This window comes from Montipora capricornis, chromosome 14, assembly GCF_036669925.1.
Source record: "Montipora capricornis isolate CH-2021 chromosome 14, ASM3666992v2, whole genome shotgun sequence".
NCBI lineage: Eukaryota > Metazoa > Cnidaria > Anthozoa > Scleractinia > Acroporidae > Montipora > Montipora capricornis.
This window is the reverse complement of record NC_090896.1, coordinates 46193883-46211382: the sequence shown is the minus strand read 5'-3', so window position 1 is coordinate 46211382 and position 17500 is coordinate 46193883. Positions and strand designations below refer to the sequence as shown.

The 17500-nt window shown below is 38.8% G+C and overlaps 2 protein-coding genes and 1 long non-coding RNA gene across 7 annotated transcripts in view; 2 read left to right on the top strand and 1 right to left on the bottom strand.

Moving 5' to 3' along the window:
• LOC138033527 (uncharacterized) overlaps window positions 1-5040 on the bottom strand; it is a 7933-nt gene extending 2893 nt beyond the window's left edge. Inside the window, exons 1-2 of the mRNA XM_068881292.1 lie at window positions 4560-5040; window positions 722-1047 (exon numbers count right to left, since the gene is read on the bottom strand). Of these exons, the coding sequence (XP_068737393.1) occupies window positions 722-1047; window positions 4560-5002 (769 nt within the window). The 5' untranslated portion in view covers window positions 5003-5040. The remainder of the gene's footprint in view (window positions 1-721; window positions 1048-4559) is intronic.
• A 45-nt stretch (window positions 5041-5085) lies between these two features.
• LOC138033530 (methyltransferase N6AMT1-like) overlaps window positions 5086-17500 on the top strand; it is a 21170-nt gene continuing 8755 nt past the window's right edge. Inside the window, exons 1-8 of one of the 5 annotated variants that reach the window (XR_011128616.1) lie at window positions 5087-5272; window positions 7557-7643; window positions 9079-9169; window positions 10017-10100; window positions 12062-12115; window positions 12223-12310; window positions 13224-13440; window positions 13727-13778. Coding sequence is in view for 2 of the 5 variants with exons in the window: in XM_068881298.1 (XP_068737399.1) it covers window positions 5142-5272; window positions 7557-7643; window positions 9079-9169; window positions 10017-10100; window positions 12062-12115; window positions 12223-12310; window positions 13224-13351 (663 nt within the window). In the remaining 3 variants the exon portion in view is untranslated. Of the gene's footprint in view, window positions 5273-7556; window positions 7644-9078; window positions 9170-10016; window positions 10101-12061; window positions 12116-12222; window positions 12311-13223; window positions 13441-13726; window positions 13779-17500 lie in introns of those variants that run through there. The other 4 variants (XM_068881298.1, XM_068881299.1, XM_068881294.1 and 1 more) reach the window with 4 other exon arrangements.
• Window positions 13845-17500, top strand: part of LOC138033533 (uncharacterized) — a 5976-nt gene continuing 2320 nt past the window's right edge. Inside the window, exons 1-2 of the long non-coding RNA XR_011128619.1 lie at window positions 13845-14504; window positions 16176-17500. The exon at window positions 16176-17500 is cut by the window's right edge and continues 1824 nt beyond it. This is a non-coding gene — a long non-coding RNA (uncharacterized lncRNA). The remainder of the gene's footprint in view (window positions 14505-16175) is intronic.

Sequence of the window (17500 nt, the reverse complement as noted above, 5' to 3'; positions counted from 1 at the left end):
ACATTTTCCATGAAACGAATTGACTTTAATGATGATTATAGTGACGATGATGACGATTAATAGTTTTTTCCTCACAAAGTTAGCGTGTCAAAGTATTCAATACAAATGAAACAAGGAAGAAAGTTAAGATCGTCTCGTTGACATCACCGCACTCATTTTTTAGTTCTCGTGGAAGATACCACTTTGGGCAAGTTACTACCGCGCACCGGTGGCTCAGTTGCTTGGTTGAGCACCGGCAGGGCTCCCATGGGAGGTCGTGAGTTCGAATCCGCCCGGACCAACACTCATGGTCTTTAAATAACGGAAGAAGTGCTGCCTTTGTAATTATATCCGCAAATGGTTGGACTTCCAAGCCTTCTCGGATAAGGACTATAAACCGTAGGCCCCGTCTCACAAATATCTTCCATGTTCATTAGTTCTATGTGGGACGTTAAAGAGCCCACACGCTATTCGAGAAGAGTAGGGAATGAAGTTCCCGGTGTTGTGGCTGTCCTTTGTGAGTATATGGGTGGGTGGGTATAGCAGGTCCACATCAGCTGAATAGTTGCCAAAATTTCAACCTACTCAAACAAACAAACAAGCAAACAAACAAACCTGTAAACCCAAGTTTTAGGGTTCGAGCGCAAGAAAACAGGTCGTGCGCGTCTCCTCGCGCGTTTACTTTTTTCCGCACTTGCCGCCCTAAATTTTTATTCCAGCGCCGCCTGCGCATATTACTCACCTGCAAGACGAAAATGCATCTGAGCTGCAGATCCTCCTTTATATTCTCTTTCAGCAAAAAGGGGAAAATAGCAGAGATCGTCTTTATCAAGAGCTTCTTGTTCGCCATCAATCATCAAATGACCGCGTTCCAGTTGGGAGAGAACTCTTCGAAGCTCCTTGTTCTTTTCCTCGATGATACCCAGTGTTTTGTCAAGTTCTTTCTTTAACAAGTCTTTCACCTCGAACGCTCTTCTTATGAGTTCTCTTCGTTCCGTTTCGGACAACAACGAGTAGGATTTCACAATACTAGGACCTCGACTCAGTACTGTGTCATCCCTTGATAGTCTACGAGAAAAAATCAGGAGCGAAAATGAATGCGCGTGAAGGAATTAAAAAAAAAAAAAACAAGTTAGGCCGTCCCAGGAGCCCATGACTAGGAGCCTCCCTATGCACTTTATCTTTGAGTTAACCTTTGCGCATATTTTCTATTTTTAGAACTTACCTCTTCGTAGGAGACTCACATTTACATCAATTTAGATCAATCTGCACAATAGGCCACTTCGGAAAATACCATAATAATCTTTGTTTGTCCCCCCAAATTTTGCATGAGAATTGTTTTTGTTTTCTCTTGGGACCATTGTAAGTCCCAAGAGAAACTGGAAACAATGCTTATGCAAAATTTGGGGGCACAAACAAAGATTATTATGGTATTTTGCAAAGTGGCCTATTGCATACATTCTTTGTTCTATTTTTGTCTTCGTTGGACAACAACTTTATGTTGATTGGCCATTCTAAAGAGTGCATATACAGAGCAGAAGAACTCGTGGCGTTCTAAAAATAGAAAGATACACGCAAAGGATGACTCATAGCGGGCTTGTAGGGGAGAGGCAAGCTCTTGCTCATGGGATCCTGGCTGTCAGCTTTATTTTTCTCCGTTTACCGTTGAATTTTTTTCCTAATTTTCGGTCGGTTGGTCGGACGAAAAGAAAACCAAGCAAACAAAAAGAAAGTCACAAGCAATCTAAGAAAAAAAAATACAGTTCTTAAGCTGCATGCAGAAAGAATAGAGTGGCAGGGGAGCAGAAATGAGGTGAGAGTTACGTTAACTCTGGGGTTGCATCTGCATGGAAAAAACCAATGTTTATATTTTTACAAATATGTTTTACTACAAGCTGCCTCATATCTTGTTATTTTTATACACAAAATATGGGTCGGTCGGACGACCGTAAGCGGAGAAAAAAGGGCATGCCTTGGTGATTCGATAACTCTGATCAACTCAAGGAGGGTACCGTGTAATCTCTTAGGGTGCGTTCGATTGACCGTATTCCGAAATAGGAATACATGGAATATAAGTTAGAAACCCTTCGTTTTTACCGAGATTCACATTAAAATTGTCAAATATCTGCTAAAATGCTATTTTATACCTATTTTTGTTATCCTTGCTGCTTCGAAACGCACCAAACATACCGTTTTAATTCCGGAATAGGGTCAATCGAACGCGCCTGAAGTCTCCTTCGCAGCCGTCTTTCGGGTACCGTGAAGCGAAAGGGTCGATGCCACGACATGGTCAGAGACCAATTTACTTTTAAAACGAATTTTTAAATAAGTTTGGGATTCAGCATCACGTTCGCATAAAAGGGCAAAACGTAAAGGTACTCCTTGTCAAAAGAAACCTTCAAACGGTACTTGTTTTTTAGAAATAAAATAATTAGTCACGCATTCCTTTGAGATGTCACGTTTATCCCATAGAATCTGTCAGAATCTCTCTCGCTGTAGGCTACAAAACCTTTTAAAGTGTGCTTTTGCGGTTGTTTTAGATCTCTTTGAAATACCCGGTCACTTTTTATTCTTGTAGCGGCATCCTTTGAAGAACGAGATGCTTCTGTGAAGCATACACTGGGTTGCCTGTGGTACGTGCTACAGAAAATCAGAAGGCACTGAATTGTGTGGTATTGAAATACAGCATTCCAGTCTCTGAAGAACAACAAATAAAGGAGAAGCGAGAAACATTGGCTTCTGGGCTGACATGTTGATAATTTTCAAGTTCCCACAACTTCTGTTTACCACAAGTGTGCCCTCTGAGCATCTGACAGCTTTCTAATACTAAAGTTCACTGAAGTTAAGCCCTGCCGGGCGGGGTTAGTGTTTGGATGGGAGACCAAGACAACATTCCCCTCATAAAACAGAAGCATCGGACCGAAAATACTATTAACTCTAACAAATGCGAACTCAGCGAGGTACAGATCTTGTTAGCTTGCTTTATGCAAAACAAATATTGATGAAAAAGCAAATAACTATTGATACACAGTTTTCAGAAAGAGCAGGAGGAAGTTTCCCGAACGGTCGATCGAGAATAAAATATTTACGACATCAAAACAACATTAATTTTGAACCGTGAATATAGAATATAAAAAGTTACGATCAGCGACAAACATTTTGGGAGATTTTTGCTACGTTCAAGTAAATTGCAAAATCGAAAGTGACATGGCCGGAATTCAGCGGGCGCCGTGATTAAGTTACCGCGGCATGTTTACTCGCCAAACAGTGAAGCATCTGTGTCAAATAATGGCAAGATACCGGGTTTTTGTAAGTTTCTTTTTCAGTCAAGTGTTATAAAGTTTGACAATGAAATGAGCGAAGTCAAAACAAAGATCACAACCGCCCAACTCTTATTTATGCAAAGTCAAAATTTACTCTCCAAGACGCGTACGACGTTATTTATCACCAGGTAATTCCATCATTTTGGAAATAGCAGCTACTTTATTATTCATCTGCGTCACAAGTTTTCACTGATTTTGGGGCTCATTTTGTTGAAACTCAAGCACGCTTCCAACAGGCCTGTGAACCCTTCCTGCTTACAGAGCAATACTAAAAAACTTCTCCCATATCACATTTCAACCTTAAGCTCGAAAATTCAATACACAACATGATATTATAATTAACAAAGGCAGAAAATACCACAGAATCCTTTTCCAGCGAAAACATTATTGAAACTAACAACATATTTGCTCTTAGAGACGAAAACCTCTTCCTATTTCATTGCGTGCGTGAAGACAAGAAACTCAATCGCGTCAAATTACCATGTACTTCAGGTAAATAGAGCTCACTTTGATTTCGTCTCGACGGGCGATAGATTGTTGTCGAAGTCCAGTACTCGTCGCTTTTGAGCTTTCTGCCTAGTTTATCCAACTGACTTTCCATTATTGAGCTCCATAAGGGTATATTTTGTTTAAGGATCCACTAAAACGCCATTCGCGTTACATGACTTTCGACGCCATTGCAGGCTAAGTTAATGATTCTCCTGTGTCCACCAGAGAAATCTACGCAGTTCCACTACCCTCTCGATCCTAAGAACATACTCATAGAAGGCTCTATGCAAAAAGCCATTACTTAGCAGGGTAGTGACAGGCAAGACTTTTACCGACACGGAAAAAAATAAAAAAAACACGAAACTAAACACAGATTCCAACTGGTTTGCCATAGGCAACCCAGTAACTAGACACATAACCAATGGACGCCGGGTTTTCTGGAGCACATCTGACATGTACAAATAGTAATTTGTCAATATGTTCTTGAAGTTAATACTGTTTATCTACTGTCTATTCTTTTCCCAGACAGAATGCAGAATACCCGGCCACTTAATTTGCATATGAATAGCGTCTATTATTATGATGAACTTGTTCACACGAAAGTGGCATCATCTGGGTGAGCTAATATTGAGTACACGTGGTTTTCGAAATGTACAGTAACTACGTTCAGTGCTCCATGCCAGGAATAACTACTCTTGTTGAGATATGATTTAAAAAGCTAAGAACATCAAATTAAAACTTCCATCACCTCTTATGTTAAGTACTTACTGAGAATCCAAACTATCAGCCCCTGATAGCTGTTGTTTAGTTTTACTCAGTCGATTTGAATTTTCATCCAGTGCTCCATTGCTATCACTGTCGGACAATTCCTCATAAATCTGTTGTGTTGATTCCAGTTCGTCGTAAGGTAACTCCGTATCATCACACTCATTCTCCTCTAAACAATTGTCTTCGTTTCTGTCATCTGTTTTCGTCGGATGCCAAAATTCAGCAAAGTGTATCAACTCAATTTTGTTACAATTGGCGCCGTTTTGACATACCGGAAGTTGCTCGTCTACTGCTTGATCTTTCGCGCTCTTAATCGCGCTTCTATATTCGTCAGAATTTTTATCTCCGCCTAAAGATTCGTTTGAATTTGCGCATTCTCTCGTCAGGTCGCTGTGTTCCGTCGTTTGCTGGACAAGTTTCGGTCGTTTTTCGCAGGGTTCCATCGCAAACCACGTTTTTTCTCACGGGATGCGATGTCACGCGATACTGCGCCGCGGGACAGAGGGCTTAGAACTAGTTCTCACGCTATCACGGCCAACATGGTGGATCAACTCTCTGTTGTTGTAAGCCTATGTACATGCTATGTCGGCACCTACTCCTTCTTTCGCTCATTTCAGCCAGAAAGATTACGAAAACATTTATGAACCTGCGGAGGATACTTTTCTTTTGATGGATGCTTTAGAAAAGGACACAGAATTCTTGAAAGAACGAAGGTACAGTACCCAATGAATTGAATCTCCCACCCGGCCCTCTATCTGAAAGAGTGTCTGTTTGCAAATATTTTGCTATTTAAATGTGGAGACCATTAAAACAATAGAACCCTTTATTTCTTTACCAATAGAGCTGTGGTTGCATCCACAACTATTGTTGTCGCCAACGATATCAATATCTTAACTTTAAGTGCTTATTTGAAATTTTTTGGTCTTGTAGATCGATGACTCTGTTAGTACGTGAATGGATTACTAAGAAGCTTTCATTTGACTAACCCCATTCGAAAGGAAGCTTATAATCATTTTCGTACAGTCCCTATCACAGGTTCCCCAAGCTCAGACTGTGTGGGGGAAAGAAAAATATAAGGATTTGTATGGTAATCCTGATAAAAGACCAGGGAAGATAATTTTACGAAAAAATTCTCAATTAAAAAACCTAACCTTATTACCGTTGTGGGTTGCTTCCTTTCTGTGTGGTTTTTTTTTTCAGATTCAACGCTAATTGAACCATTATCAGTTCCTTGGTTGTCAACGGTTATAGTAAAATACCAAGGCTGAACACTGAATACTCAGAAGCCCACCGGATTGAGTCAAATATTCCCCTGATTAAAATTCCATAGTAGAATTCAAGGGCAAAGGTTTTTCTTTCATTTCAATCAGCTAGCCACGCAGTCGAAGCCCTGCCAGCAACGTCAGATAGCTGTTAGTGTCCCAAATGAATCAATAAAATAATGAAAAAAATCCTTTTTCTCATTGAACACCACACGGCGACCATTGGATTTGGTTTGGTACCGAGTTAGCATCCAGAATGGATGCTAACAATACAACATCCAAAATCTACAACAGAAGATACCGAAGAGCCTCAAAACGAGAAGAAAATCTATGCATCAACGCCATACATCAAAGGAATCTCGGAACGCCTGCAAAGAGCTTTCAAGTCACACAAGGTTACACTTATTCATAAACCCGTCAATTCTCTAAGATCACAATTGGTACGTGTCAAGGACACAACTGTCAATCTCAAGAAATGCGGTACTGTGTACCAGATACATTGAGAGAAGTGTAACAAGGAGTACGTTGGAGAAACGGCCCGCTCTCTGGAAATCAGAGTGAAAGAACACCAATCAAGAAGTTCATCAGCTATTCACGAGCATTGTCGCCTGGAGGGCCACTCGGTGGACCCAAATAAAAGAAAAGTACTATCAACCGAAGTTAACACCTTCAAACGCAGGATAAAAGAAGCTATTCAAATTAAACTTACGAAACCGGCGTTAAACAGAGACAATGGTTAAGAATTAGCAGCCATCTATGACAAAATTCAAACCCCCAAGAGGCGTTAAAAACCTTTTTAAAATTCATCTTTTTAACATTCATATCATTGACTGATGAAGTCCGGTTGAAAAACGGACGAAATATTTCATAGTTTTTAACTTTTAGCTCCGAGTTTGTAAAACTTTTTAACTTTTATTAAGTCTTTATTTGTCTTTGTTTGTCGTCCCTGACGACATTAAGGGACAATGTTACCGAACAAAGGCAAACAAAGACTTGTTTCCAAGCCACAAACAAAGCAACAAAAAAAAATTACATATGAATAGATATGCACCTTCTTCAAACGATCCAGCTTTTAAAAAACAATATTGGCAGAGTATTTTGAAGTTGCTCAGGCTAAAGTCCAGAATAGCCTGCCAGGAATAATTTACATATGGATAGATATGCCTTGTTCTTCAAACGATGCCGCCTTGAAAAAGCAACAGTGGCGGGGTATTCTGAAGGTGCTCCTGGTTACTATTATAGCAAAGATGTCGCTGACTTCACCCATTGTTATTGATGCGCCAATCAGAGCCTCATTGGCTGTTGAAACAAAAAATTATTTTGTTCTCAAGGTTGGCTCATTCAAGTACAAACAAAAAGAATGTTTGTAAAGAGATATCTCCCTTGTAGCTGTGCTATCGTCTCTCAGAATAATGCATATATAATTAACAAATTAGACCCATATCCCGCAAGGTTCGCCTCATGGGCTATTGACCCGTGGCCCTTGAGGGCGAAGAACAAAAGCCACCAATGAGAGATCTTTTGTTTTTGTCGACCAGCGTTGCGGTGATGACATACATGATGCAATTTGTTACAAATAGTAGCACCTCAAGCTTGGTAGTCCCTCCCAAATTAAAGACGCTCACACCTGCAAGATAAAGTGCTTAACTGGGACAAGGCACAAAATTATTGGTTACAGCTTGTAACCAAGTCTTTCAACAGTTAGCTTAATTTGCGTTTTCTATTCTGTTTATAGGCCATTGTTATGTGTAGAGGTTGGCAGTGGTTCTGGCGCTATTATTACATTTTTAGCGACAATACTGGGACCATTCACACACTACATGTAAGTCAAGGTAATCCTGGAGTAACTGAAGGGAAAATGTTGTTTTAAGTGCAATGAGAGTTGAAACTAAACTTGACAATAATAATTATTTAAGTGCAAGTAAGTGGTTTTTGTTGCTGAGAGTAATATTTGAGGAGCCTTCTGTAGCAAACTATTTTTTTAAATTGCTGTTTTCCCTTTGAAATTTAACTATTAAAGTGCTTCAGCACTGAACAATACTGGGTGTTGTAATGAGGGGAATGGGCCTGTTCCTGAGATCAAAACCTACATTAAAGGGGCTAGGTCAAGCTATTTTAGGTAAATTTGTTTAATTTTGTTAATTAAGAACTGCAAACGTCAAATTGTCAGAACAAGAGTCTTTTATTTGGAAAGTTACAGACACATAACAAATAAGAATGATTTTACAGCTGTGTAAATGTCATTTTGATAAAGAGTGATATAAGTGTGATATAAGGTGGGCCGACGTTTTTCAAACTTACCCAAATTCAATCCATTTCAATCCTCTCCAGTCTTGTCCATCCGTGTACCTTCTTGGCTTTCCTGTGTTTTGTTAGAGTTCTTCTGATCAATAGTTTTGAACAGTTATTTTGATATTTTAGTTAATTCTATGACCATTCGATCAGTGCTGAAATTGCCTAAAATTGCGTGACCTAGCCCCTTTAACGTTCAAGCGATCCTCGTAGTTAACTAGACAATTTATTATTGTCTCCTTATAGACACCTGAAAAATTCAGGCAGCTTCAGCAGGATTTGAACCCATGACCACTGTGATGCTGGTCCAATGCTGGTGCAATGCTGGTGCAGTGCTGGTGCAATGCCGGTGCAATGCCAGTGCAATGCTCTACCAACTGGGCTAATTTGAAGCCACACATTTGGGGGAAGGTCAATTTGTTGGGCTCATTAATTTTGTTTCTGTGAAAGGACTCAATGAATGAAGCTGCCTGAATTTTCAGAGACAATATTGCTTATAATAAATTGTCTAGTTATTAGTACAAGGGTCATTTCTACATTCCATCTATAACTCGCACTTCAAATATGTACATTTCTTTCATCTACTACTTACATCGTAACTCAAAAGTTACAGTCCAGGAATGAGAAACCTTGGGTAACATTATTCTAGGGATGAACGACGACTGGTAATACCTCTGGATAGTTGCATTGAGGGACAAATGTCAATTTTATGAGAAAAACAAATAAAGTGACAGCGCATTTTAGCTGTTACTCAGCTGCTTTGGGTGTCTGGGCTGGAGCCAAAGTTGTTATTTTGTTTGCTTAAAAATATATTAATTTTTCTATGTGAGAATTTGTTGAATCCAAGGGCATTGTTGTGTTAAGAACCATCTAGTGCAGGCAATAGCTGGCAATTTTCTACACTAATCCTGGGGAAAAAACGTGTAGATTGTCATCTGATGATCTCATTATTGATCCATGTACAGAGCTACTGATGTTAACCCTATTGCTGCAAAGTGTTCGTTGCAAACAGCCCATCAAAATGGTGTCCGTATCTGTTGTGTTGTAACAGATTTGGTGAGTAATAAATTATTTCAATCTTATGACGAATTTTCTTCTCCCTCAATTTGCAGCTTGATGTAAAATCTCTTGGGACTGGATTTGTTGCAGTCACTATTAAATAGGCAGCTTCTGCAGGTACCGGAGCACAAATTACGTAAAACAAAAGAAACAAAAGACAGAAAGCAAAACAACTCCAAATAAAGGCTAATCCCAAGTGACCAAAAACACAATGCTTTCCGGTACCTGCAGAAAGACCCATTAAATAGCACTAGATCATTTTCACTGACATGCAACAAAAAATAAATGTGAAACCATTCAATGAAAAAGGCCAGGAACTTGGAACGTTGTAGGAAACAAATTTTTGAACCACCGTTCCAATTCTTAGGTCTGTGTGGCACATCGTTTCTGAGTTATTTGTCGAAGCATTTCACGCAACTTTATAGAGTTTTGTATGTTGGTGGATCAAAGTGGTCCACCAATATGGCGGCTGGTAATCAACGAAAACATCTGTTGTTCACTTTGCGATGAAAGCTTACTTTTTGCTCTTGAGATAAAATACATTTGTGTATGAACACATCTCCTAATGACAAATGTACTTGAAAGGCTCAAACTGCTGAGATTCATAGGGATGGACATTTTTTTCAACCAAATAGTTTTGAATCATAGTGTCGCGCAAGGTGACAATTCGGAAATTTTCGAAACGAAAGACATCACGGAACTGGAAACTTCTAGGCCATCTTCAACCTCTTATAGATAAGAATTCAGAAGACCTTGTGACTTTGAATTTAGAATTTGATGATGTCACTGTGAAAACCATCTATATGCTATATATATATATTTTTTATTTTTTTCTTCTGGTTAGGTAGAATGTCTCACTCCACAAATTCATGGAAAAGTTGACGTTTTAATTTTCAATCCACCTTATGTTGTTACACCATCAGAGGAGGCAAGGAAGTTTTGGTGTATTACCTATTTATTTTTCACCGCATTAAAAATAGTTGATGACAATAATTATAGGCTGGGGTGGTGAATGGTAAAATCCGAGACTTGCCGAGATGCCAAGATCCTAGTTAAAAATCCGAAAAAAAGTTCCGAGATTCAAAAAGGGTATAAACAAACCATGCAAAAACGAGACTTCGAGACTTATCAAAAACGCTTTCGAGATCGTTCAAAAATTTTACGATACCCACGTTTTTCTAGGTACCTTTTGCCACCCCTAATTATGTGCTAAGACAACTGTACCTAATGAATAATCATTTGCTTTTTATCATCTTGGTTAATTTTTTTTTCAATTCTTTTTCTCATTTTACTCGAGGACCACACATCAGCTCCTTAGTTGTTCATAGGGCTCCATATAACTTTATTAAGTAGAAAACAAATGGATAAAATTTAAGACTTATTCACTTAAAATCTAGAATGAGATTACAAAAATTAATCTACTCCATGTTAAATGTTGGCCGAGGGTTTCATATGTTCTTTTTCTTAGATGTGTTTAGAGTGCGTATATTTGCAGTTATGTGAACAAATTAATCCATTGACTCCTGGGGTTCCCCATTGACGAGTAAAATTGTCTGGCATTAGACAGAGTAAAGTACTAAGTATGAAAGGTTTTTGCTGATTTAGGGGTGAATGGGTTAATGGGACACATTAACATAGCATTATCCACCTGTTGAACAAGTGGGTCCAGGTCTTCAAACAACTATGCCAGGAGTTTTATACAATCCTTATCACTAAAAGGCCGTTTACACGACAGAAAAATTTGGGTCTGGACCCATCAAAAAAGCGGTTCTGACCCATAACTTTTGTAAAGAAACACTGGAGTTTCCACAGAAACAGAAACTCCAGCCTGCTCCCGTCTGACCTTGTAGCTCAGTCGGTGGAGCGGCGGAGATCTAACCCGAAGGTCGTGGGTTCAATTGCCACCCTGGTCAGAGTTTTTCTCTGTCCTTGTGTGGGCCCATTTCCATCAGTAGGGCTAACGCTCACATGGTTCATATGGTATAGAAATCTAGCACTTCACATTACCCTCTATTCAGTTAACTCTATTAAAACAATAGTTTGAATAATGAATAAGCTGGCAATGTTAGGACATACGTTTAACTTCAATTAGTTGTGAAAAACAATATTGGCATTCCAATAACAGATGTCAAACCTAAGACCATCCTAATTTGCCGGGTGTGTACTCCCAAGGGAGATATAGTGTGGAGACCTATTGAAACTCGAGGCCTTTAAATTATGAGGTGTGAAATTGCTCTTCTTGTTACTTACTTGAACTGAAAAGTTTAATTGTGGCATTTAATAAGGTGGCATTTGTGAAGTGGTTTGTGCACTTTGTGGAAGGCAATATTAGTAATGACCTATGAAACATTAAAGGGGGATTGGATGTAGGAAAATATTTTTTTTTTACATTTTTTGCCTCATTAGCATAAGCCTATCATTTTCTAATCTATCAGACATAAAATTAGCACTGAATATCAAAAGGCCATTGCATAAGGAGCTACCTCTGAAACTTTGAGTGCAATTTACCAGATAATCTCTTGGTAATGATGCTTTGAAAATTCAAAATTTTTAAAAAGAATGCATGGGCTTATTGGTACCTTGGTCACACAAGAATTTATCAGGTTTTGATGGCTAATAGCTTGCTTGTTATCAAAGCCAAAAGGCTTAAAATTGGAATTGTAACTAAATTTAACACATTCTTTTACTTTTTGAAGTCAATTTGTGAATAGCATGTTGCCTTCTACCAGCAAACTTGTATGCTAATGAGACAGAATAATGTATACGATGAAATACGTTAGCAGAGATTCGCCTATTCAAGAAGGGGATAAATTATGGTCAGTAACGCATTATTCTTATCAGTATTGGTATCATTTTTATTATTGCTTAATGTTTGTTCTTCTGTGTTAGGTTGGAGGTCACAGCATTGAAGCATCCTGGGCTGGTGGAAAAGATGGACGGGAGGTAAGACTATGAAAAATATATATTGTTGGAAATCTGTACGAGAACAGATTGCATATCATCTCTAGCATTTTCGTTGTGACCCTCGTTTCATTTCTTTATTTGAGCAGGTTATGGATCGCCTCTTTCCTTTGGTTTCCACACTTCTGTCCAACTCTGGCTGTTTTTATCTTGTCACCATTACAGAAAATAGACCAGGTAAATTTTTTTTTTGAAATAATAATTAATAATAATAATAATAATAATAATAATAAATAATAATAATAATAATAATAATAATTAAGATTTAAGACTGGGTCTCCGAAAACTCTATTCCGACTATGAGATCAAGCAAACCAATATAGTGTTTAACTTCCTGGGAGATTTCAACACCACGCTAAAGAAAGAACTCTCTGATCTAGCCCACAAGAAAGATGTTACTAAAGTGCTAACCAACTGTCAGAAGTGGATCATATCACAGAACTGTGAAATCACCAAAAAATTTTACAGTTTAAGACAATGAAACACACATTCTTTTTTTTTTTTTTCAGTCCAGGAACTGTTGCCTAGACACTGTCCGCAGCAAGTTTCAAAACAAATTGTAAACTGGAAAGCTATTCAATACAACAGATAATAATATGTGATCTGCTAATTGCCCTTTCTCGCAGTCAGAGACTGAATTACTAAGGGCGCAGCTCAACGAGGTTGGGCCGAAGGAGCTGTGCTGCCGGGTAGGCGCTCGGCCCCTGAACACGACCCATGTATGACCTCGGAGCACAGCACTACGGCCTGATGAAATAGGCCAGGAGTCGATTTTGAGGAGGGAGGAAAACCGGAGTACCCGGAGAAAAACCCTCAGAGTCAGACTGAGATCGACTGAAACTCAGCCCACATACGACCCGAGGCCAGAGTTGAAACTGGGTCACAGAGGTGGGAGGCACGGTTGATGACCACTAAACCAACCTGACTCCCCGCCAATTATAGGAATTATTTAGGGGAATTATTTAGGGTAACAGAGTCTTCTGTAACTCTGTGACCCTTGTTTCATTTATAAATATGAAACCTGGCTTCAGTAATTAATTTTGATGAAAACTTCATAGAGTCTTGAATGGTTGTTTGCTTTGGTTTGTAGATGAAATAATGAAGTTATTAGTGGCTTGCGGATTATTTGGTGAAACCGTATTGACAAGGAAGGCTGGAAGAGAACGATTGTCTGTTCTGAGATTCACAAAAGAGGATGACAAAAATTGTCTTCAATGACAGGTAATTTAGCAACCAGGAAGTAGCATCCAAGATATCGAATACTCGTTGGCTTTGTATAAGAGAGACAAGCGGGTCTGTTGACCTTGGTTAAAGTAAAGTAAAGTAAAGTAAAGTAAAGCAACCATATTTAACGTCGATGACTCGTAACAGTAATTCAACTGACAAACCTGAGGTCGACGGTGCGCTCATTTTACTCCCCCCTCTCCATCAGTGCTCCGTTTTACGGGTATTTAAAGCTACTAGCTACACGGAAAGGAAAGGAGTCGAAACAAGGATGCGAGATCCGGGAATCGAACTCAGGACCTCTTGCACCAAGGCCGCGCACTAACCGACTGTGCCATCCTTGCTCCTTAGCAAGGATCCTTAGCTGAGGTTATCAGCTCATCTATCGTGTGATCGCAACATGACTATTCCGGGAATGGGGGGTATGGGGGGGGGGGGGGGGTTGGGGGCTTTGGGTTGGGGTTGGGGGGTAGGAGGTGAAGGAAACCACAGCTGAAACAACCCAACCTCAGGCTTAATCAATATCTAAAGCATTCTTTTTAGGCCTAAGGTTAGCATTCTTGGTACAGGTTTGGGGTGTTTCAGCTATGGTTCCCTTCACCCTCTACCCTACAGTTTTACAGAAAAAAAAGTCTCTATTTTTTTTTTACCTACAGAATAGACCATATTCGTATTCTCAGTATTGGACTGGAACTATCGTAGCTTGCAATGGAGGCTAATGCAGGGAAATCTTTTCAAATGCAAATACTTTTTAATGTATTCCCCCGCATTAGCCTCAATTGCAAGCTAGTTCCAGTCCAATACTGGGAATGCGAATATGGAGCACATGGGCATTTTGTCTGAGCATGCGCGAAGGGAATCGAATTATTCGAGTTCGGCGCCATTGTTATTTTGAACGCGCTGCCCGCGGGTTTTTAAACGGGCGATCTACACTTTGAAAAATATTTTGTCAAGAGAGATGAAAGATTGTAACAAAATTACACACTTTTCTATCACTATGGATATTCTTCGAGTTTGTTGGGCGTTCGGATGAGAATATTTTAATGATCAAATTGCGAACAAAACGAGATAAAGGCCCAAAGAAGTGGAGTTTGGCATTTGATTTACCGAAGTTCAAGATGTTCACACGAGAAGGCAAATGATGCAGGTTAGTTTGAAGATGTTGAAGCTTTATTGTAATGAATCATAGGGCTGCATATTGACACGATCCTCAGATACACCATTCTTTATGAGATGGAAATTTTAAATTTGAGCTGATTTTGCTTCAACTTTGAAGTAAGTTTTCATCATAATTCCGCCGGCCCCCAAGCTTTAAATTACTTCAAATAACATTGTGTCTCCTTCCTCTTTGCAGCCGCTTGGGACTCCAGGCTTTAAAAAATGCGCTGTTTGTAGGATTACAATGTTATTACAACAGCTTTTGGGAAATTTTTATTTGGGAAGTTTTGATAGATTTTCCAAGTCGTGGATCACAAAAGTCTTCTGTCTTGCTGCTCTCCAAGTCTGTTGTGCAGAGCATATAGTTGTCCATTTTTAACAAGGTTGTAGTGTCATTTCAATACACGATGACTTTTGCAATTTTTTTTCCTGTTCTTCAGTAGGTATTTTTGTAATTGCTTTTTTCGTCTCGTAGAGCTAACTTAAGTCAAAAGTTCGGTTAAACTACCCTTTTTCGCCGGCCCCCAAGTCCGAGAACACTTTTAGTGCATTGTTTGTTTATTTGTCCTCCGCTTCATCTGGTTTATTTATTCCGAAAAAATGCGTGCTCTTTTTTGTAGCAAGGCAAACTACTACCGTTTACTGTCGAAGATTGCACATTTGGAGCTTGTCCATGTAGTTTTCGAACCGGATGGCGTAAGCTCTGTTATCGTGTTTATTTCATTAGCATGCTGCTAGCATTAAAAGCTGCTAGCATTAAAAGCTCGTCGGTTTTTTTTTTCTCCGTGCAGCAATTGAATTTACCTCAGCAAGTGTTCTTAGACGAGCGATTTAAGAAATAAGTGAAAATGCTCATTCAAAAATATTTGGTTGTAATTCTGGAGACGAGCTCTGTAGGGCAGAACAGACATTTCGCTTTTAGTGTGTATTCCTTAGCCTGTAGAGGAATGCCAATCACGATTTCTTTAGATGTATGTGTTAGTTATACATTTGTACAAAAAAAATGTTAGGAAACACTTTTTACTTGCCAAAATCCCCTAGTACCGTCTAGAATAAGTGAAACATGCACTTGATTATCTTCAAGACCTGTCACTATATTTTGATCATCTTCTCAACAATCATTATTCACAAATATGTTACACATCAGATTTGTCATGTACTGGCTCTTCCAACAATCCATATACTGTAGTATAAAAATCAATAAATGTTCACCACAATTCACGGGTAAAGGAAGATACAAAATTATGTTGAAAACTAGATGAACAGTAATACTTTCAAATTTGCAATGAGAGTAAGCAAGGGAGTTCATCTACATATTACCTTGAATGTTATTTGTACCCAAAAAATGTTGAATTAATTCTGGGTGCAGTGTAACAAATCTTTATGAGCATTTACAATGTATGTAAAAACCAAGATAGTGTGAGGAAGAGGGAGAGAATGGTTTACTTAAGTTGAAAGAAATGAAACCCTATATTATTGATGTTTACTTCAGACCTAAAATGGCCATGTTTGAAGAGTTTACTCTTCACAGTTTCTCGAAAAGTGTCCATAATTCTCCATGTCTTAGGTTTATCAGTAAGCTTGCTTTGGAAAAAGTGTTTCATGTACAGAATTAAAAGTTAGGATCAAAAGAACTGACAGCGTATTCTCTGCTGTTTAGATAGATGAGCAGTGGCTCAACAATTGGAGCAATGGACAGAAGTGATGGCTGAGAGGTCAAGTTTTGTGGAAAGGTGTTACCTTGAGAACCAGTTGTGAATGAAGATGAATGGGCAAATTGGTTATGTGAAACAGCCGTATTTAAAGCTCTTGAAGTTCTGGATTATGATTGGAATCTTAAACACTCATAGATAATTAATTTGTTTGCAGTAAATTTAACAGATGTGCTGAATTCATGAGGCTCATACAAATGGGATTCTTTGTTGCTTATAAATTCAATGTACAGTTAAGATTTCACTAGTTGGAGTTACATCCATCCTACATAATAAAATGTTACATGTCATAGTCTCAGTAAGGTGACCAGCAAGTTGATATGAAGAAAAACACTCGTGATCATTACGTTTTGGATATCCATTTATTGTAAATGCAGTTGTTGACCATTTCCTCATATCTTATACTTCCGAAGGACTAACAAACTAAATTATATTTTAGTTCTATACTTGTAAAAGTTAAAAAGCTTGGGGCTTGATATTAAAAAAGGAATACTCTTTGGTGTGTCACTCTTAACATCACTTTGTTCCCTAGGCCTGGTCTAGTCAGAACTTACTAATTTCCTGTTGTCATTTTGTAATCAATTTTCAACTTGAATAGTCTGATTCTTTGGAAATGAACACAGAGAAGGATCATTCCTACAGATTGAGACAGTTGTACAAGGTTCAAGAGGGCAGCTTGTTCAATTACAACATGGGAATCATAGACCTTGCTATGCCCTTAGACAGTGGTTATTTATTTCAGGTCCTCAGATTTAGTTCCCTAGGGATTTGGGATGTGCTTAAACTCAAAATCTTAACCAGCTATCTTGCTCTAGTTCCCTGAAGCTAACACCATGTAAGCTAAGTAATTTTCAAATGGGAGGTGCTCCATGCAATACACGAAACCAAGACTTAACATGACTTACTCTCTGTCAGAAGCTTCAAACGTTCCACAATTCCTAAACATTTTTCCCGTGGTAACATTACCAACTCTCTTTTTTCTGGCTGTTTACTCAGACCATAATTTGGTCAAAGCTGCTGTTTTTGGCCCGTCGTTCACGCTTTTTCGCGTTCATGCCAACAAACTTAAAACCAAAAAAGGCAAGCTACCGTAAACTTTGGGTGTGAACATATATTTTCATAATGTAGCTGAAATTCTCGATATTTTAACACATTTCAAACAAGAATGCCCAACAGAGCAAAAGAGAGAACAGTGAGAGGTAAAAACGTAGGTTGGAATCAAAACTAACGCGGTAAAATGTCTGTCTAGTCTGCTTATGTGTGTTTGAAGAGC